Genomic DNA, 21,774 nt, shown 5'->3' with positions numbered 1-21,774 from the left:
CTCCTACAGCGCCCCCTATTGTCCAGTCCCTTCTCTTGGCCATCAGGGCTGTCAGGTCCCAAGGAGTCACACACCTGATTGGAATGTCATGAAGACCAATGCCAGAGTCCCACTTGGAGAGGGGGCAAATTGCGGGTCTCAGTGCTGGCCTCCTTCTGTGCGAGGACACTCCTACAGAGAGCTGTGCCCCTGGGCCCTGTTTTACCTTTGCCTTGAGCTGTTTCTAGACCTAAACTTTGTGCCTTTTCCCAGACTAGAAAGTCTTCAGGTTGGGGCCCAGAGAGATAGCACAGTGGCGTTTGCCTTGCAAGCAGCCAATCCAGGACCAAGGGTGGTTGGTTCGAATCCCGGTGTCCCATATGGTCCCCGTGCCTGCCAGGAGCTATTTCTGAGCAGACAGCCAGGAGTAACCCCTGAGCAACGCCGGGTGTGGCCCAAAAACTAAAAAAGAAAGAAAGAAAGAAAGAAAGAAAGAAAGAAAGAAAGAAAGAAAGAAAGAAAGAAAGAAAGAAAGAAAGAAAGAAAGAAAGAAAGAAAGAAAGAAAGAAAGAAAGAAAGAAAGAAAGAAAGAAAGAAAGAAAGAAAGAAAGAAAGAAAGAAAGAAAGAAAGAAAGAAAGAAAGAAAGAAAGAAAGAAAGAAAGAAAGAAAGAAAGTCTTCAGGTTGACGGTTTTCTAAATCACAATTACCAACAGTCACTTCTGTCAGGGAGCTCCTATTTTTTTTTTTTCATCCTTGGGCCACACCCGACGGCACTCAGGGGTTCCTCCTGGCTCTGTGCTCAGAAATCACTCCTGGCAGGCTCAGGGGACCATATGGGATGCCGGGACTCTAACCCGGGTCTGTTCTGAGTTGGCTGAGTGCAAGACAAACGCCCTACCTCTATGCTATCACTCCAGACCCAGGGTACTCCGATTTTTATTTGTTTTTTGTTGTTACTGTTTTGGAACCACATCTGGTGGCATTTAAGGGTTCTAACTGGCTGTGCACTCAGAAATCACCGCTGGCAGGCTCAGGGAATCCTGTGGGATGTCTGGGATCAAATCCAGGCAAGCACCCTCCACGAGGTGTTGTCCCTACAGCCCGTTCCCATTTCTAATACTGGTGTCCCCTAAAGTCGCCCTCCATGATGAACTTTTTGAGAGCCCCCAAACTTTATTACTCCACATCCCCCATTTCCTGGGCCCCCAGCAATGCACAGGAGATGCAATTCCTCCAACCTTGTGTAAATTCACTCTGCTGCCTGCACTGGTAAAGGGGAGGTCAGCGAGACCCCCAGGAGGCCAGCGCAGGGGGACAGACTCGGGGAGCATTATGGGCAGCGGGGCTGGGGAGTGGCCCTGGCGGCTGTGACTCTCTGGCAAGGCTGAATGGCTCCCAAGCTAAAAATAACCATCAGGTCTGAAGACGGAATATTAAAAATGACACAGTCACCTTGACGGAGTAGCTAATAACACCCTGGCGGGCGAGGACCATCCATCACGATCCATCACGGCCAGTGCACGGTGTGGGCAGCAGAGGAAAGTTTGGGGGGTGCAGGGCAGGCCAGGTCAGGCAGCTCAGGACATGGAGCTCCCTACCCAGACATGCTCCCGCCTAGGACTCCCCAAACCATGTACATGAAATCCCGCAGCCAGACATCGGGGCTGACCTCTCCAAATTCAATTTACAAGGTCAACCATGCAAGAACCCAGGCTAATAGAATTGTCACATCCGTGGCACAGCCATTTACAGCACCACACCGGGCCTGAACATGAAGGCGACTTAACTACGTGATCCAAACCTGGTGAGGACCAAGGCTCCTGCTGGCGGGAGTGTCCCGGGTACCAGGAAGGGGGACAGTGAGCTGCTGGGTTGGGCTCTTGGAAATAGGGGAAAGGAAAGAAGGAAAGACCCAGCAGCATATGCATCAGTTAGGACCATCTGAAAGCTTCATCTCCCTCGAAGTCACATGTGAAGGCCGAGTGAGGGGGACCCCTGTTCTTGGGCAGATCGCCACCTTTGAGAACGGCACCATTCCCATACACCGGAGAAACGTGATGGACTGCTTGTATTCCATCCCTGGCAGCCCAGAGGGTCCCCTGAGCAATGCCAGGAAGTTCTTTTTTTTGTTTTTTGTTTACTTGGGGACCACACTTGGCGGGGGTTACGCCTGGCTCTGCCTCAAAAATTATTCCTGGTGATGGGCCGGAGAGATAGAATGAAGGTAGTTCGTTTGCCTTGCATGCAAAAGGACAGTGGTTCGAATCCCGGCATCCCATATGGTCCCCCGAGCCTGCAAGGAGCGATTTCTGGGCATAGAGCCAGGAGTAACCCCTGAGCACTGCCGGATGTGACCCAAAAACCAAAAAGAAAAAAAAATTATTCCTGGTGAGGGACCGGAGCAATAGCACAATGGTAGGGTGTTTGCCTGGCATGTGACCAACCCGGGATGGACCCAGGTTTGATTCCCGGCATTCTGTATAGTCCCCTGAGCCTATTAGGAGCGATTACTGACGGCAGAGCCAGGAGGGACCCCTGAGTGCCACTGGGTATGGCGCAAAAAAACAAAAACAAAAACAAAATCATTCCTGATGAGATGATTTAGGGGGACCATATGGGATACAAGGGATCAAACCTGTTGTGTGGGTTACGTGCAAGACAAATGCCCCCCAACACAGTGCTATCGCTCTGGCCCAGGAATAATGAATGCAGCCCAGAACATGCCTGATCCTGAGACTCAGCGGGACATGGTGTAGGGGGCCCGCAGCTCTTGCAGTGACAAGAAAGCTGCTTGAGAGGTGCTGCTGGCACAGGGAGCCTGACAGGCGCCTGGCTGTTGCATGTGTTGCCCAGAGCCCAGACGGCTCCCTCCGAGTGGGGGTGGGTGGGGGACCCCCGAGGAAGCAGGCAACACCCACGCATGGTGCACAAGTGCGTGTTTATTGCAGCAACCCTTCGCCCACCCTCGAAAGCAGGTAGGTAAAAAATATACAAAGGAACATGGCAGGAAGCTGCCACCAAGCTCATACACAGGGAGGGAGGGAGCCCAGGGGTATATGCAGCGGCCTGGCTGCTGCCTTCAGGGTCACCCCCAGATCTGGGGGGAGCACCCCTTCCTCCCACCACCTGCAACTCACAGCCAACACCCTGACCACTCCGGCTCCGTGACAGGAGCTGCTTTCACGGCGATGGCCGGGCTGTAAGCAGGCAGGTCTGTAGGGTGATCAGGAGTGACATCCATCCATCCATCCATCCATCCATTTGTCCATCTGTCTGTCCATCCACACCATAAAGCACATGGGGGCTGCCAAGGGCTTGGCCACACTGCCTGATGGGGCCGAAGCAAAGGTCTCAAGGTAAGGCGTGCCCCACAGGGTCCTCAGCAGAGTGCCCACTAGTGTCCCGGAGAGCTTGCAGGCATATTCAGGGTGGCTCAGAAGTCCCGAAGCTCGGGGATGTCCCGGTACAGGTCCAAGCTGTCAGGGTTCGAGAAGGCTCCTCGCTGCTCCACAGGCTTGCCTGCGATCATCCGCTTCACGGCCACCTCCACTTTCTTGCCGTTGAGCGTGTACTGCAGAGGAGGGGAGAAGCAGTGAGCCGGGTGGACCCCAAGATCCCCCATCTGGACCCCGGTGGGGGACAGGGAAGGGCACGGATGGGGCCAAGGTGGGTGACTCGGGTAAAGTGGCCTACAGGGCTGTTTGGACAACCCGCACCCTTTATTCTCTAGTCCTTGCGCACAGGACTGGCGGAACTGCTCCTGGATTCCTCAAGGGGGCGTTTTCAGACCTGGCACCCCTCCCCCCCAGAACAGGTTGCCAGAGGTTCTGCTCCTTTAGTGGCCAATTTCCAGTCTCAGACCCCCACCTACTGGGCAGGTGGGGCATGGAAGCTTCTGGAATGGAGGTTAGGAATGCTGCCTTCTCGACACTAAGGGATTGAGTCCCCTTCTCTCCTCCGTCATTTTCCTGGGCTAAGCCTGAGATGGGATTAAAACTCCCTTGGCTGAAGAATGTCATGGGCCAACGTGTGAACTCATTAAGGCGCTGAGAGCCGGTCTCCAGCGACAGCCTGTCATCCTGTCACTGGGGCACCCACCCACAGGGCCCAGCACCCACCCCAGGGAAAGCCCTGATGGGGGGGGAGGGAGGGAAGGCAGAGCCAAGGGGACAGAGTTACTCTCCTGTGGTGTAGACAGGACTGAGGGAGGAGGCAAGGTTGAAGCACCCAAGCCACTGACCCTCCCGTGCCAAACAAGACGACAGATGAGCTTGGAAGGTAGTGAGGAGTCCCTCTGCTGCCGGCACCCCAAGGCGCCCCTCTGCCCCTTCTGCCTCTGCACTGCAGGCCAAGAGCTGGGCATGCAGACAGGCTCGCATGGGTGTATTCACATGGGTGTTGTGTACACACTGATAGGCATGTGCATACATGCACAACTACATGTGTGTATAGACATGGAGCCGGCACAGACACCTCACACACAGACTTGTGTTCCAGAGGCACACGAAGACACACTCAGACACCCAGTCACTGCACACATGATTCAGACATGCTCACACGTCCCACTCACTGACACACACAGATTAGCAGACACACTCGGACCCATGCAGAGCTGCTCACATGCTAAGACAAACACAAACATGTTCATACATTCAGACACACACAGATACACTCATACAAGGCCGGAGCAATAGCACAGCGATAGGGCATTTGCCTTACACAAGGCCGAGCCGGACAGACCTGGGTTTGATCCCTGGCATCCCCTATGGTCCCCCAAGCCTGCCAGGGGCTATTTCTGAGCCAGGAATAACCCCCTGAGTGCTACAGGTATGACCCTAAAACACACACACAGACATGCTGACACTCAGACACAGAAACATGCTCACACGCTCACACACTCAGACATGCTCACAGACCTGCTCAGACTCAAATATGTTTACACACACCACATGTTACCTGATTGTGACTTCCATTCTGCAAGTAAACACAAGCCAGGCTCGTGTCCTCCTGGCTCAGAGTCCAGAGGCTGCGGCTCCCAGAGACCCCTCTAGACACACACCCCTCCCCTGTGCCCACAGCAGACTCAGAGACGCAAGAGCGATGGCACCAGGGTCTGTGGACAGAGACCCCAGGCCAGGGACACGCCAGACCCTGCCAAGGGTGGCTCCGAGCAGCTGGAGGGGGGGAGCCGGGCGGGGCATACCGGGATGTCCAGGGTCTCGAGGATGAGGCTGGGCACATGGCGTGCAGACAGGCCCCGGCGAATAGCGTCACGAATGCGTGTCCCCAGCTCTGGCCGGAAGTGGTGGCCCGAGGCCATCTTCAGGAACAGGACCACGCGCTCCTCACCGTCCTTGCTGTACTGAGGGACGCACAAGCTGTCCAGCACCTCCTCAAAGGCCTCCACTGTGGAGACAGGCCGGGCCACACTTGCACTCACTAGGCACGCCTCTGGGGCCCGGGGTCTGCCTCCCCCACCTCCCAGGAGGGGTACGGAGTGGGTCTGAGCCTGGTGAGGGGCACAGAAAGTCGGGGTGAGGGGACAGAGAGGGGGAAGACACAGCAGCTCAGACATGGCTCCATGCACTGAGAACTGCAGCCCAGCACCAAAGCCCTGTGGCTGGGTGGAGCACCCCAAGGCGCCTGAGGAGCACGTTGGCCAGCCTTGAGGCCCAGAGCACCCAGGGGTGCTTCCCACACCGTAGCTGTCAGGGGTCACATGACTTCTCTGTGTTTCCATTTCTTCCCTCAAAGTGGGGACACCTGGTGGCCCGACATCCACGGGAGTGGGCACAGGTATAGGGCGGGCAGAGCCCTTCTCCCTGACCTGCCGCTGGTCACCACCCCCAAGAGCCCCTGGGACCCCAGTACCCAGCGGCAGGCCTGGGGGCGCCCAGTACCAATGTTGTAGATCTCGGAGCTGCCGAACCGTACACCGTTGGGGTTCAAGGTGCCATCACTGAGGAGAGAGAGGCCGAGGTAAGTGGGTGGCACTGTTCTGTGGGTCCCCCTCGCACTTCCCGGGGTCTCCACCCACCCGGGCCCTGTCACTGTGGAGTGTGGGCAACTCCAGCCCCCTGCAGCCCTCACCTCCGGCCCAGCATGACGATGCCTCCGGTCTTGGGGTTGATCCTGCAGTAGTCACCGTGCGCCCACACGCCTACGGGAGAGTCACAGGAGGTCATGGGGGATGGGCACAGCCATGACAGGGCCCCACGTGGGCTTCTGGCTTCACGAGCACAGGGTCAGGGCCAAGCTGCACCCCACTAAGCCTGGCCAAGGGGTGCCAGGCAGCAGGAGGGGGCACTGGCCAGACACTGTGGGAGGGCGACTGGCCACACACGTATGTACACACTTGCGCATACACAGTCACACACATATGCACACATGCGCAAAGGTGTGAAACACATGCACACAGAAGCACTCACACACATACATGATCACGTATGCAGTCTACATACACATGCAGACTCACACATTCATACATGTTGTGTATGTAAATATTTTAGGGGATTACTATGTTACTCACCCTAACCTGATGGTGATTGTGCCCTACCCTAGGGTGTGACCTGGCATTCTGCCCCCACCCTAGGGTGGTACCTGATTCTGCTTCCACCATTGGGTGGTATCTGATCCCACCATTGGGTGGTACCTGATTCTGGGGGATAAAAACAAGGGTCTGTGGAAGGCGGGGGGCTTTTTGGCAGGAACTGATGCTGAGGCTTTGGACTTCAGTCTTGTCCACCAAATAAATCTAATATTTCCACAAGCCTGACTGTCTGCGAGCTGTTTACCCGCTGTTTCACCTCAGAACCGTCGGCTGAACAGGGTGGCAGACGCGTGCTCCGAGCTGGAAGAGAAAGGCCTCATCCTCCATCCCTCCATCAGTCAACCTATTCAAGGGCTGACTTGCAACAATACATTTCCTATGCACTTATCTACACACTCATATGTACAACGGTGCAGCACATGTATGCCTACACAGCAGTCGTAGCATGTATACTCTCCACACACATACGTGCAAACTCATACACACTCATTCGACAGCTCTCAGGAGCTCAGGAAGGACATGGGCAAACTAGCCCCACTCAGGACAGGCATGGGCAAACTAGCCCCATCCCACCTCAGGCACCAGCCACCATGGAAACCCTGTGCCCACCTTCCAGGTCTGGGGCCCATGACATACCTGGGAACCTGGCGAAGTAGGCGTTGTGGTACTTGCTTCCGTTCTCGTCGTTCCAGAAGTGCGTGGGCTGGCAGGGCATTGGCTTGGTGCACACCAGCTCCCCGCTCTCCCCCCACACGGGCTTTCCTGGGACGAGGGAGGACCTGGATGAGTCCCAGCTTGGTCCCTACAGGGCTCCGCGTCTGGGCGGATCCAGACCTGGGGCCCGACAGGGCCATTTTCTGGGACACAAAGGCAGGTTCCTCCCCAGAGGAATCCTATTTCTCTCGGGTCCCCCACAATGTCCCTGAGAGGGCCAGCAGACAGGTTTCTGGCACCTTGGAGGCAGCTCCCTGTTTCCGGGAAGGAGGTTCAACCCTGAGTCCTTCCATCTCCCCTCACAGACACATGGGACCACAAGGAACCAGGGAGCCCGGCCACCGGCTCAGAAGCAGTGACTCGAGCCAGCACCGCAGGGAGGACACTCACCGTCTTCGTCCCAGGCCTCCACGGCCATGGCCAGGTTCCGGGCCTGGATCTCCCCCTTGTACACGGGGATGGATGTGTTCTGGCCCATGAAGCAGGAGATGATGTCGGTGCCACCTGCGGGCAGGGCAGAGCAGGGGTTAGGCCGGGACAGCACTTTCGCCCCCTCACACGGACACAGGGGACATGGATGGAATAGCACCTGCTGACATGTAAGTGGTCAGCTCTGGGCCACCTTGCCCTGTGGCTGGGCTGAGTCCACACTTGTCCACGCCTGCTTCCTCCATCGTTCCAACCACGGTTCCAACCGGGCCCAACTGCGCTTAACCAACTCAGCAAGCGGAGCCCCCGGAAGAAGACAAGCTCCAGACTTACTGCTAGCACTGCTGGCAGTCCCACAATAGCCGGCGAGCATATATGTAAACACAGGTGCATGCAGCCAAACATGGGTGCACAGACACAGGTTTGAGTATGCACATCCATGTACAGACATGCACATCACCTGTGTGCTCGTAAACATACCCTGTGTACACGCAGATGCATAACTTGTACAGGCGCACATATGTCTCCACATGAACACACACATCTCTGAGGGGCACACGCCTCACACAGGCGCGAGCATGCTGTTCCGTGCTCTGCACTTTCAGGGCACCTGACCCCCCTGAGCCTCCTTCCTCCTGTTGGAAACTGAGCGAGTCCTCTGGGGACGGGCTGGTGGGTACTGGTTCCAGCACTTTCTGGAACATTCGGCAGGTACCTGTCTGCAAGCTCTCCCCATGGCCCATCTGCTGGGAAACAAGGACCCGGCCTGATCTACAGTTAGAGGGCGTGCACCGGAAGGCATAGGGGGCTGAGAAGGAACACACACCTGAGATGGAGCCCAGTAGCACATCAGCCTTGATGCACCTGTAGACGTACTCGTAGCTTTGGGCCTTGAGCGGGGAGCCGGTGGATAGGATGGTGTGCAGCGTCTGCAGACTGTGGGTCTCCACTAGGCGGGCAGAGAGGGTGGCGGGGTCACAGGGGCACTCAGGGATGGAGGGACGGAGGGAGGGACAAGCGGGCAGGACCAGCGGTACTTACTGGGCTTCAGGTTTCTCTCCTCTAGCACTGACAGCCACTTGGCACCTGTGCCCAGGATGGTGATGCTGGCAAGGGAAGCGCCGAGCAGGTTTATGGGGGCGCTGCACCCTGATGCCAGGAGTAAGGCAGCTCCTGGAGGGTCTCAGGGTCCTTCCCACCATGCCCCCCCCCCCACCAGAACCCATCAGAGCCCGGCACAGCCCAGCTTCTCCCAGGAACCAAAATAGTAAGACGAGCCCGGTGCCTCCCTGACCACCATCGGCCGAGGCATGTACAAGGCCACACGGAAGCCCATGTCCCCGCACCCGCGGAGATCCAGAAGCTTGAGGTTCCCGGGATTCAATTAACCTTTCGTGGCAGTGGCCTCATTAGGGACGAGCCTTCCTCGCTAACATTTGAGCCAAATGTCAGGATTTAAATATTGCCAGGCTGGGAGGTTCTATTTAAAATACTAATGGCCCTGGTGGCCCCAGAGACCCCACAGAGAACAGCCATGTGTAGGGCAGGATGCCAGGGGGCATGTGTGGGACAGGACAGTGACACATCCGACAGAGAGGAGAGGAGACAAAAGTCCCCACAGCTTTCCCGGGTTCCTTATCCCCAGGCCAGGATGGGGCTCTGCATGTGAAAGTTCTGGAGAACAGACATCTCTGCCCCCCTGCCTGTGGCTGCAAAGTCCTAGACAGACCAGCCCTGCTGATCTCAGAAGGGGGCCTCGGACCCACCTGCCTCTCTGACTGGACTGGGAAAAAGATGCCCTGCATATGAAAATGGGAACACCCAGGCACCCCACTGAGCCCCTAAACCCCCACCCATCACCCCCAAGCCTCCACCCTGCACTCCTAAGCTTCCAACCTGCACCCCTACCCATGCCCTGGATCCCGAGGGGACGCCCACATACCCAATCCTATCCACCAGGTCCCAAAGCACGTTGGGCGTGGGCACCATAGGAGACCCGTCATACAGGACCACGGCCCCGCCGGTGGCAAGGGCCGACACCATCCAGTTCCACATCATCCAGCCCACCTGGCACAGAGGGAGCAATCAGGGGGATGGAGCGGGGCAGTAGGGAGCATTGAGGGGGACAGTGAGGGGACAGCCCTGCCCAGGGGCTCGAACCAGCCACAACCACTGACACGGGCCTGCTGTGTGGCATCGGTATGTACCCTCCCAAAGTCTGGCTCCACCTCAGTGTCTAGGTGCTTCGTGGACTAAGGGGACTCAGTGTTGGAGGAACCAGTTCTCGCTCTAATTAGGATAATTCTATTTTGTTCGTTCTTGTTTTTGAACTATACCTAGAGGCGCTCTGGGGTTACTCCTGGCTCTGCGCTCAGAAATCACTCCAGGCTGGGGGACATATGGAATGCCAGGGATCGAACCTAGGACAGGAAGCACCTCTGGACTGGCCCCTGCCCCTCCCTGTTCTCCACCCAAGGGGGTACTCGTACCCTTTCCAATAAAGACCTGGGGGCAGAGAGACTCCTTCCGGTCTGGGCCCACAACTTGCCCATCTGCCTGCCATTGCCCTTTGCCTGCTGGCAGAGCTTGTGGTGAAAGTTCCTGAACCTGTTTTTATCTCCCTAACTGAGTGGATTTTTTCCTGTGTCGGTGTCACTTCCAGACCCATGTTTCCCAAATATCCCCGGAACTGGGGCATGAAGCTTCCTCTGTATCTTAGCACAAACTTCCAGCTGCTGCCACAGTGACCAGCAAGACAGACAGACACAAGTTCCGGCCCAGCCCACCGCTCCATGCAAAGCCAGCAACGCCCCATGACCCCTGTCCCCCCCAACTTGGGGGCGCTGCATACCGTGGTGTAGTAGAGTAGGATGTCGGCGCTGCCCATGTCCCCATGTAGCATGTGTTCCTTCAGGTGCTGGATCAGGGTGCCCTGGAGACACATATGCGTCCAGACCCGCCCTCACCAATGCCCACACCCCCATCATCGGGACCTGCCTTGGGACTTGGGGCTTGGGGCTGACACGAGGGCCTGGCCGGACTCCACAGAGGAGACGAGCATCCACACAGCAGAGATCCAGCCTGTAACCCTCCAAACCCAGAGCCAGGCACAGGCGGAGTGTGAAGGCAGGTGCCTCCTCCCGGGGCAGCAACAGCGACAGGGCTGGCGGCAGAGGCCCTGACGAAGGAGCCAGCAAGAACAATGCCCTGCGCTCCGCTGTCCTCACCAGGCCTTTGAGGCTGCCTGGCTGCCCTAAGCGGTGCCTCCGTGTAGACAATTGATGCAGGCACTGGTCACGTCAGCCAGACCTGGCCAGATTCTGAAGGACCCTCCCGAAAAAGTGCACGGGGTAGGGGCCAGGGCCCGTCTCCCTCCAGGTTTCTTTGTTTTTGTTTTTTGTTTTGGGGCCACACCCAGTGACGCTCAGGGGTTACTCCTGGCTCAGCATTCAGAAATCGCTCCTGGCTTGGGGGACCATATGGGATGCTGGGGGATCGAACCAAGGTCCATCCTAGGTTAGTGCATGCAAGACAAACGCCCTACTGCTTGCGCCACCACTCTGGCCCCTCCCTCCAGGTTACTGGCACCTTCCCACCAAAGTCTTGGACCTACTTGCCCCAGCCAACCTACCCCCGCCGAGTGCACCATGCACTTGGGTGCACCAGTGGTACCCGAAGAAAACATGATGAAGAGCGGGTGGTTGAACGGCAACTGCTCAAACTCCAGCTGTGGCACCTGATCTCCCTTTCGGGCTGCCAGGAAGTCATCCAGGAACACGCTGTGGGCACAGGCGGGGGTTAGGCCAGGGCCAGGGGTGGGCCCAAACAGTGCCCAGAAATGCTCAGGAGGCCCAACTACATCGACAACGGCTGGGCGGGCACTGGGTCCCCAAAAAGTGCGGCAGGTTCCAGGCAGCAACACTCACTGGCCTCTCTTCCAACCAGAAATACCCAGAATTGGCCTGGCCTGGTTCCAGATGGGGGCATGTCCCAGGACTGCCGGGGATTTAGGGGTACAGGGGTGCAGAGGTGCAGGGATACAGGAGTGCAGGGGTTGAGTACATGGGTACAGGGGTGCAAGGGTGCAGGGGCAAGGGGTTCAGGGGGTTAAGGGGTTCAGGGGGCTAAGGGGTGCAGAGGGTTCAGGGGTATAGAGGTAAGGGGTTCAGTGATAAGGGGTACAGCAGGGGTGCAGCCTGGGTGACCCAGAGCTCACCTGTTAGGGATCTTCGAGATGTCGATCTTCTCCTGGCGGTTGATGTAAGGGATCACCACGACCTTCTTTAGGTCTGGCAGGCCTGTGGAGAGGGGACAGTTAGCAGGAGGAGACGCAGGCTGGGGAGGGGCCAAGGGGTCCGGCTGGACGAGGAGGAGATGAAGGAGAGAGGCCGGGGCAGGTCGGTGCCCACCTTTGACCACCTGCCGCAGCTTGTCTACATGGCTGTGTTCTTTGCCATTATAGACGACAGCCTCCACCGAGAAGATGAGCTTAGGCTGGATCTGCGAGAACCGGTCCAGGACACCCTGGAGGCGGAAGGAAGAGCAATGATGGGTCCCTCGAAAGGCAGATCCCAAGGGGCCAGAGCCACAGCACATCGGGGAAGGTGCTGGCCTCACATGCAGCCAACCCGGGGTCGATATCCGGCATTCCATAGGGTCCCCAGAGCCCACCAGGAGTAACTCCTGAGTGCAGAGCCAGGAGGAACCTCTGAGTGAGTGCTGCAGGGCATGCCCCCCCCAAAAAAGGCAAAATCCACAGCAGGTGACACAGCCCCACTCGAGAAAAACTCAAGAAAACTTCCCAAAGGCAAAATAGTGGGTCATCTGCAAACATCCCATGGGGGAGGACCAGGAGCAGGCTGGGGGTACACCCACACACACATACACACACCCACACACACATAAACCAGTTGCTGCTGCTGCTCCAGGAAGTTGGGACGGGGAAGGGCTGATGGGGGGGTCACCCTGGAAACAACTGCAATAGGTGACACTCCGACTCCCTCACGGGCTCCTTGGTGGAGCTGTGCTGCCCCCTAGTGGGAAGTCCCACAGGCAGCAGGGCAGAGACACCCCTGTGTCTCACACGGTGACCCCAGTAAGTGGACAGCTTTCTTTTTTTTTTTTTTTTTGGTTTTTGGGCCACACCCGGCGGTGCTCAGGGGTGACTCCTGGCTGTCTGCTCAGAAATAGCTCCTGGCAGGACGGGGGACCATATGGCACCGGGATTCGAACCAACCACCTTTGGTCCTAGATCGGCAAACGCCGCTGTGCTATCTCTCCGGGCCCAAGTGGACACCTTTCAATGCTCCCCACTACCAGAGGCTCAGACACCCTCAGATCCCCACGGGGGCCCAATGGGTAGTTCTGGAGCCTTCCACCCGCCATGGGGTGCCTGAGGTTCCCACTCACGTTCACGCCGAAATCCGGAGACGTGGAGCTCCAGATGGCACCAATGCTCGCGGCGGCCAGCATGGCCTCCACGGCGTACACGCTGTTGGGCAGGTACCCTGCAGAGAGGTGGGGGGGAGATCCAGTCAGTGCCACCTCAAGGAACCACCCTCTGCCCGCAACCCCGAGTGGTGACCCACATCCCAGTCCCTGCAACTGTCAGCACCTCCCATCTCAGGGCCTTTGATATGGCATCTATGCATGCGCACACATACACACACCTGACATGCACAAAACACATGTGCATGTGACAGACTCACACCATTCGTTCAGCACACGTACACACCACACATGACAGGCACAGCACAGGTGCATATGGCAGCGCCCGCCACCATCTGGCTAGCGCCTCCCCGCCCCACTGTGGGGTTAGCGGCTCTCTGTGCAAATACCACACTCAGGATGGGCCAGGCCTGCGGCAGCATCACATTGGCTAGTGTCGGACCCCGTTTTTGGCCTTTCCCAGAAGTCAAACAAACTAGCTGGCCCGACAGACCCAGGACATGTGTGTAGGTGTGGGTGTGTCTGAGTCTCCTCTCTCTTTGAACACAAAGGTGGAAACAGCCACTTGAAGCTCTCTGCGCCCCACACCTTCCTCTGATGTTGGCCGGGTCTCGGACTTTGAAGTTCTAGGGGACCCCTGAGCTGAGCCACATGTCCAGGACCAGGCACCGGTGCTCATAGCCCTGCACGCCCTGGGGAGGGCGCTATGGGGCCGTGCTCCCCCAAAACCATCACTGAGCCTGCAGTGCCACATCTGGACAGTGACTGGCATGACACAATGTACCTCGCCAAGTCATATGGCTACGGATTTCCAGGTTTTAGACAACTCCAGATACGTGGGTTTTGGGCGAACTCTGAGCTTAGGGGCTCTGCTCACAGCACTGGAAATAAAATCCTCAACCAAGGAGGGTCCATGGTGGGTTTGCTTTTCTCTTAGGGCCCAACAGAGCTCTTGTTGTCCCTGATGGAAGGACAGCAATGTGGGAAGGTCTCCACTTAGGAACAGCTCTAGGGAGCTGGTGGAGCAGGGCTGTGTACACCACTGTCAAAATAAAGAGGTTCCATGGAGCCAGAGTCGTAGCACAGTGGTAGGGCTGTTTGCCTTGCATGCAGCTGACCCGGGACAGACCCAGGTTCAATCCCTGGCATCCCATATGGTCCCCCAAGCCTGCCAGGAGTGACTTCTGAGCACAGAGCCAGGATTAACCCCTGAGCACTGCCGGGTGTGACAAAAAAAATAAATAAAATAAATAAAAAACCGCGATCACTGAGGCCCTGAGTGACAGCCCAATGGGGAGTGGGGAGGAGACCCAGGTTCGATCCCGACACCCCACAGGGTTCCCTGAGCCCTAACAGTGAGGTATCCCTAAGCACAGAGCCAGGAGCCAGCCCTGAGCACTGCTGCTTCATGTGACCCCTAAATTAATTAGGTTCACTAATTTAGACATCAAATTAAATGACCCAGGACGGAATGCGGTTCATCCCCTGGTGTCCCATATGGTCCCCCAATCCAGGAGCAATTGAGTCATTAATAATTCAATGTCTGGGGCCGGAGAGATAGCATGGAGGTAAGGCGTTTGCCTTTCATGCAGAAGGTCATCGGTTCGAATCCTGGCGTCCCATACAGTCCCCCGAGCCTGCCAGGAGCAATTTCTGAGCATGGAGCCAGGAGTAACCCCTGAGCGCTGCTGGGTGTGACCCAAAAAAAAAACAAAAAAAAAAAAAATTCAATGTCTAAAGTTGTGGCCACAGACTGTCCTTTGGTGTGATTTCCTGCCACGCATCCGCACATGGAGACATGTGAGCACAGACACACACACACACACACACACGTATTCACAGGCACTCCAGGCAGCAGGCATGAGGCTCCGGGGATGGACCAAGCCCCGCCCCACAAGTTCCACACTCACCACCTGCCACGCCACGACACTCACCGACCACTCGGTCCCCTTTCTTCACCCCCATCTTCCTCATGGCAGCTGCGAACAGGGCCACCTGCTGCCTCAGCTCCTGGAAGGTCACCTTGGCAATCTCCTCCGAGCCTTCCCCTGGGGGAGTGAGACAGTCTGGTGGGCAAAAGCAGGCTCAGCCCTCCACCCGGGGTTCCCCGAGGGAGAGCGAGGCCTGGGCTCTGTGCAGGCTTCTCAACCCCAAGGTGTCACACAAGGGCACAGGCGTCCGGTGCTAGAGGTGGTCAGAGAGAATGGGAGGGTTGTGACAACCGAGGGGCTTTCCCAGGGAAGGGCCCTGGCAACTCAAAATTTGGGGGCTCAACGGTGCCATGGAGTCAGCTCAGAGAACATTCAGCCGTAGGAGCCAGAGAAAGTTGGGGGAAGAGGGTGCTAAGTCTCTCCCAATGCAACCAGCACCACCAGGCAGAAGGCAACGGGATCCGGGAAAGCACCAGGGAACGAGGACAGACAGGTCCCCAAGCACCTGGCAAAGGCAGGTCAACATGGATCAACATAGGTAAAAGCCAGATAAACATGGGAAGCCCGGGTCAACATGGGAAAACACCAGTTAAACACGGGAAATCGGGTCAGTGCAGGGAAACCCCAGGCCCTGTGTCAGGAAAAGGGTCCGCTCTCTCCCCCAGAGCAAGTGTGATTCGGAGACCAGATGCCCAAAAGCCTGTGATATAGATGGGACTGCCCTGAGCTCGGCACCACGGGACTCACTGGTGGCATAAAGGGCCACTTTGTCATTTTCCTTGTGCCTCAGGAGGTTCTCGGCATAGTTGAGGCGGCTCCCTCGGAACCACTCCGGGACGTCCACGATCCCCTTGGAGGGATCCACCACCTAATGGGAGAGATGCCCTGTGAGCACTCTGCAGAGAGTCCCCAGCAGGCACCTGCAGAGATGATGTGCCCTGGCCCCGAACAGGGCAGTCATGCGCTCTTAGCTCCTCTGTTTGCTCTAGCTTCTGGGTCACCCCAGCAGTGCTCAGGAGCCACTCAGGGTGCTGGGGCTCAAAACTGGGTCAGTCAGGTGCAAAGTAAGTACTCTCCCCACTGTGCTCTCTCTAGGCCCAATATAGTGTTTTGTTTTGTTTTGTTTTTAGTTTTTGAGTCACACCCGGTGGCGTTCAAGGGTTCCTCCTAGCTCTGGCTCTACACTCAGAAATCGCTCCTGGCAGGCTCGGAGGAGCATACGGGATGTGGGGGATCAAACCCAGTCCATCCTGGGTCGGCAGTATGCAAGGCAAATGCCCTACTGCTGTAATATCTCTCTGGCCCCCTCTGATATTTTTTTTTCTTTTTCTTTTTTCTTTTTGTGCCACACCCAGTGATGCTCAGGGGTTACTCCTGGCTATGAGCTCAGAAATTGCTCCTGGCTTTGGGGGGGACCATATGGGATGCTGGGGGATGAACCACAGTCCATCCTGGGTCAGCTGCATGCAAGGCAAATGCCCTATTGCTGCGCCATCACTCTGGTCCCTCGATATAGGTTTTAAAAGGAGACAGATGGGTCCAAGTGGTCTCCAGAGCTGGTCCCCTAGAACTGTTTTTCAGGGTGTAGCTTAAGAAAAATCAAACAGGGGCCGGATCCTGGCATCCCATATGGTCCCCCGAGCCTGCCAGGAATAACTGAGCGAAGAGCCAGGAATAACTCCTGAGCACTGCCAGGTGTGACCCAAAATCCAAAATAAATAAACAAACAAACAAACAAGGGGCAGGAGTGATATACTTCAGGGAGGGAGTTACTTAGCTTTGCATACAACTTATCCAGGGTTGATCTCTAGCACCCTTTAGGGTCCCCTTCAGCCTACCGGGAGTGATCCTTGAGCACAGAGCCAGGAGTAAACTCTGAGCACCATCTGGATGAATCTCAGAGCACAGAGCCAGGAGTAAGCCCTGAGCACCGCCGGGCATGACCCAAAAAAAGGAAACCAAACCAAAGACAAGGTTAGACTTGCTGCTCACCCAGAACCTCCACCTGGGAAGAAAGACACCGCCTCCAGGCCTGGCCCAGCCCATATCACCTCATCATACATCCTCGAGGAAACGATGTGGCTGAATTTCCAGAACTCTGCCCAGAAGTCTGCGTAGGACTCCACCGACCAGTGGTACAAGTCATCATAGTTTTCTGGAAATGGAACAGGACAGTGTCACCACACAGCTGGGGAAGCCACCACCCCGGGAGGGGACAAGGAGATGGGGCAGAGGCCAGATACAGCCATAGCTGAGAAAGTGAGACGGCAGTACAGGAGCGTGTAACTTCACCCAAACAAACCCACAAGTAAAGAAGACCCTGCGCTGCCTGTACATGGCGCTGCCATGCCAGGTGAATGGAGAGCCAGAGCCAGAGACAGAGTAGGCCTGGGGGTTGGGGGGAGGACACAGAGCTGAGGGCAGAACCGGCCCTGGGAGCATGCCACGAGGACATGTGAGCCCAGCCCTACAGCTCTGTCCCTGCTTTCTGGGACTTCCTGCTCCAGCCTGCCAGTCCCCCCCATGCTGGCCAGGGGAGCCAGGGCAAGGCCCCAGGGCAAGCAGGGAGAGAGACAGAGAGACAGAAAGCAAGAATCCCAGGAAGCCTGGGGCAGCATCCACGTGCAGGAACACGGTGTCCAGGACAGCGGGACCCACAGAGGCTACGGATGGTCCCATGGTTCCGATACCTCCTGGCCCGTGCCTCGGGTTCCCTCCTCTCTGTAGAGCTGCCACAGTGCCAGAGTCCTGGGTCAAGCCCCAGGGTGATGCAGAGTAGAGCCAGCACTCAGAGTCTGTTGACAGGTTGCAGCGCTGGGCCAGTGACAGGGACGACTGAGCACTTAAAAGAGTTAACAGATGAGCAGGAGGCCATAGCAGCTTCCCCAGAGGGACCGGCAGCACAAACAAGTCCTCAGCGCCTTCCCTTGTTTCCCATTTTGGCTTGCTTTGGGTTTGGGGCCACATAGAGTGATGCTGGGGGACCAGTAAGTCCGGGATGACCCGGGCCCACTGCTGTTGCCCTTAGCCACTCTCAGCCTCCATGGCTGCTCCTGTCACCCCACCCCACTTGCAGACAACCTGGATTCAATCCCCGGCATCCATAGGGTCCCCCAAGCACCACCAAGAGTGACTCCTAAACAGAGTCAGGAGTCAGCCCTGTGCACCACTGGATTTTGATGGCCCCAAAACCATAACAAACTAGATCCCATGAAAAAGCCAGAGGAGGAGCCGGCGGTATAATACAGCAGTACAGTGTTTGCCTTGCTTACGGCCGATCCAGGAGGACCCCAGTTCAATTCCCGGCATCCCATATGGTCCCCCAGCCTGCCAGGGGCGATTTCTGAGTGCAGAGCCAGGAGTAGCTCCTGAACGCCACCGGGTGTGGCCCAAAAACTAATCAATGAATCAATCAATAAAGTTAAAAAAAAAAGCCAGAGAATCGAGACTTTGTTTGGGATGTGCCTGAGGAGAGGCGTGTCTGACCTGGGAGTCTGTCAACGGGTGATCCCAAAAGGACTGAGGGGACCCAAGCCCAGGGGCCTGTGCACTGCCAAGGGAGCCCACCCCAGTTAAATCCTCAGGTGACAGCCGGGGCCTCTGCAGGGCCCAGAGAGTTGAGGGGCCACTGCAGCAGGAGCCCCAAGCTGTCGACAAACAGCATGCCAGCCACGCCTCACATCATCACACTCACAGCACCAAACGGGCACCCCAGGGCCGAGATGTACCCCTGGGGGACAGCCAGGTCCATCAGCCGAAAAACACTGTGACCAGATGACGCAACCGGCACTGGCTGCCCCAGGAGCCTTCAGGCACAGGCCCCAGGCCCCAGGAGTCCACACCCCACACCCCACACACCACAGCTTAGGCGAACCAACCAGGACCAGGGGTGTGGGCCCGGAGTGTGGCGTGTGTCTATTCGCGTGTGTCCGTTTCTGTGTATGTTAATGTCTGTGTGTATGTATGTACATTTATATGTGCCTGTGAGTGTTTGGTTATGTGTGTTCATGTGTGCATCCAGGCACGTGTGTCTGTGTTTGTATGTGTTTCTGAGATGTACATATGTCCATGTACAAGCATGTGTGTGCATTTGTAATTTGTGTGGGTACGTGTATATATGTTTGTTCTATGTGTGTCGCCTTATATATCCAGGTGTGTCCATGTGTGTCCATGTGTGTCTGTCTATATGTGTGTCCCCGTGTATGTGTTCTTGTGTGTGTGTGTGTGTGTGTGTGTTTTGGGCCACACCCAGTGACGCTTAGGAGCTACTCATGTCTATGCGCTCAGAAATCGCTCCTGGCTTGGGGGACCATATGGGCCTCCGGGGGATAGAACCTCGGTCCCTCCTCGGCTAGCGTGGGCAAGGCAGATGCCTTACCGCTTGTGCCACAACTCTGGCCCCTGTGTATGTGTCCTTGATGTGCATCTGCATGTATCTGTGTCTATCCACCCATGTGTGTCCCATAGAGGCCAGATGACAGCTGAGACTTAAATCTCCTGTTTCCTCAGTGGGATTAGGGGGATCATGGCTGGGGCTGGCCGGGCATTAGAAAGCTGAGCCTGCACCTGTGCCCATCCCGCCCAGACCTACAGCCCCAAGCTGAGGCCCAGCTGGAGAAGTCAGGGCCCCCCCCCCCCGCACCTGCCCTCTGTGGGGAGACTAATCCCCCACCTGCACCCCAGGAAGGTGGCAGGAAGGGAGAAGCAGGAGGATCACAGCCTCCAGGCACGTGTGCCTGAGAGAGGTCCATCCCTGGCAGGGGGCTGCACTGGCCACGTGAGACCAGGCCATGGGAGACCACAGTCTCACATCACCACAAGCCACACAGGAGGCTCCAAGCAGCAACAAGAGCCCAGCTGGCTGTGGGGCCCCAAAGCATCAAACACCCTGCCAGGTGCCACCAGAGCTTTGGGAGCTGGGCCTCCCTCCATGGAATCCCCTGAGGGCGCTGAGGCCCAGCTCTAAGGACCCTGACCTGAGCTACAAGGCCGTGACCCCCACTAGCCATGAGCGGGGCTGCTACCTGAGTTTGAGCGGGATGGGGACTCGGTAGGACCCCAAGACTGGCATCCAGAAGCAGGGTGTGCAGGGCACAGCCCAGAGAAGGTGTCAGGTGCTGCCCATCTGGGTCTCCTGAGTAAGGCAGTACTGTCTAAACTCATGCCCCACCCAGACACCCACATCTCCCTCAGAGTAGATGCCCAGTGCTCGGTGTCCACTGTCCCCACTCAGCCCTGCCCACTCCTGGGCCAGGCAGAGGAAAATCAGCTGCAAAGATCAAGGTCCTCCTGCCCACACAAGGCTGCTGGGGCCTGGACCCACCCTCGAAGCACGGTCCCTAGGACCCTCCCTGAGGTGCCCAAGCAGTTGTTGGGGGACCAGCCTCTGATGGGAGAAGACAGAGTGGGAGTTAGGGGTAGATGTGGAGCTGTGCCAGGCAGGAGAGCCAGGGCAGAGCCAAGGAGTGGAGGGGTACTGTTCGGAGGGAGGAAGGAGGAATTCCTCCCTCACCTGTAGGGGAAGGAGGGGGATGGAGACAGGGAGACACCACATGAGCCATGAGCACAGCGGGCTGGCGGGACAGAGAGGGGTCTGGGGCAGAGGGATCTGGGGAAAGAGGGATCTGAGGACAGAGGGGTCTGGGGTCAGAGGAGTCTGAGGGTCAGAGGGGTCTGGAGACAGAGGGATCTGGGGTCAGAGGAGTCTGGGGACAGAGGTGTCTAGGGACAGAGAGTCTGGGAGATAGAGAGGGGTCTGGGGCTGAGGGCCCTGGAGACAGAGGGGTCTGAGGGGGCACAGAAAGGGGTCTGGGGCAGAGGGGTCAGAAGTATCTGGGGACAGAGGGGCCTGGGGAAAGAAGGATCTGGGGTCAGAGGGGCCTGGGGACAGAGAGTCTGGGAGACAGAGAAGAATCTGGGGCTGAGGGATCTGGGATCAGAGGGATCTGGGGACAGAGGGTCTGGGATGACAGAGAGGGGTTTGGGGCGGAGGGGCCTGGGGACAGGTAAGTCTGGGGGGGGGGACAGAGAGGGGTCTGGGGCAGAGGGATCTGGGGACTTAGGGGTCGGAACAGAGGGGCCTGGGGAAAGAAGGATCTGGGGACAGAGGGGTCTGGGGATAAGGAGCCTGGGGCACAGGGATCTGGGGGGACAGAGTGGGCGGTCCGGGGTGCAGCGGGCCGGGCCCGAGAAGCGCGGGGAAGCAAGCACGGGGGTGCCGCGGGAAGGAGCCAGGAGCGGGGCAGCCGGAGCCGCTCGCACCCCTGAACCCCGACCTTCCCCCGCCCCGGCCCCCCGGGCCCCCCACGCACCCAGCTCCAGGCCGCAGTTGGCGCCCACGGCCTTGCGGAAGCGGTCCATCTGCGACACCTTCTTGCTGTCGGGCTCCCACATCACGCGGCTGCCCACGATCTCCTCCGGCCCGGCCGGCGCCTCCTTGGACATGGCTGCGGAAGGCGGGCGGGCGGGCTGACTGGCGACTGAGCCCCGCGCCTCGCCGGCCGCCGACACCGGCGCGAGGCCACGCCCACTCCCGTCCTGCCACGCCCATGTGTCAGTTCAGGCCACGCCCCCCGGAAGTCTAGGCCACGCCCCCTCCCCTGTAGCCCTCCGCGGGCTCTGCGACCGAAAAGGAGTGCGGGCTGCTTTCGCGGCTCCGGGAGGGCTCTGGGTCCGCGCATGCGTGCTGGGGGCGGCTCTGCACCCTGGGCGGGCTCGAAGG

General features: G+C 57.7%; 1 protein-coding gene across 1 annotated transcript; it reads right to left on the bottom strand.

Moving 5' to 3' along the window:
- Positions 1–3,234: 3,234 nt before the first annotated feature.
- AACS (acetoacetyl-CoA synthetase) lies at positions 3,235–21,541 on the bottom strand. Its single transcript, XM_049769215.1, has 18 exons — positions 21,365–21,541; positions 17,105–17,208; positions 15,801–15,921; positions 15,057–15,170; positions 13,084–13,181; positions 12,084–12,198; positions 11,891–11,972; positions 11,306–11,453; positions 10,526–10,606; positions 9,617–9,741; positions 8,716–8,780; positions 8,501–8,623; positions 7,636–7,749; positions 7,168–7,293; positions 6,072–6,141; positions 5,882–5,940; positions 5,185–5,387; positions 3,235–3,552 (listed from the first exon to the last, which is right to left on the bottom strand). Exons 1-18 carry the CDS (start codon positions 21,495–21,497, stop codon positions 3,415–3,417), a joined length of 2,019 nt encoding a protein of 672 aa, XP_049625172.1. The 5' UTR covers positions 21,498–21,541; the 3' UTR covers positions 3,235–3,414.
- Between the last annotated feature and the right edge of the window lie 233 nt (positions 21,542–21,774).

Source organism: Suncus etruscus, chromosome 2, assembly GCF_024139225.1.
Source record: "Suncus etruscus isolate mSunEtr1 chromosome 2, mSunEtr1.pri.cur, whole genome shotgun sequence".
Classification (NCBI taxonomy): domain Eukaryota; kingdom Metazoa; phylum Chordata; class Mammalia; order Eulipotyphla; family Soricidae; genus Suncus; species Suncus etruscus.
This window is presented reverse-complemented; position numbering and strand designations above follow the sequence as displayed.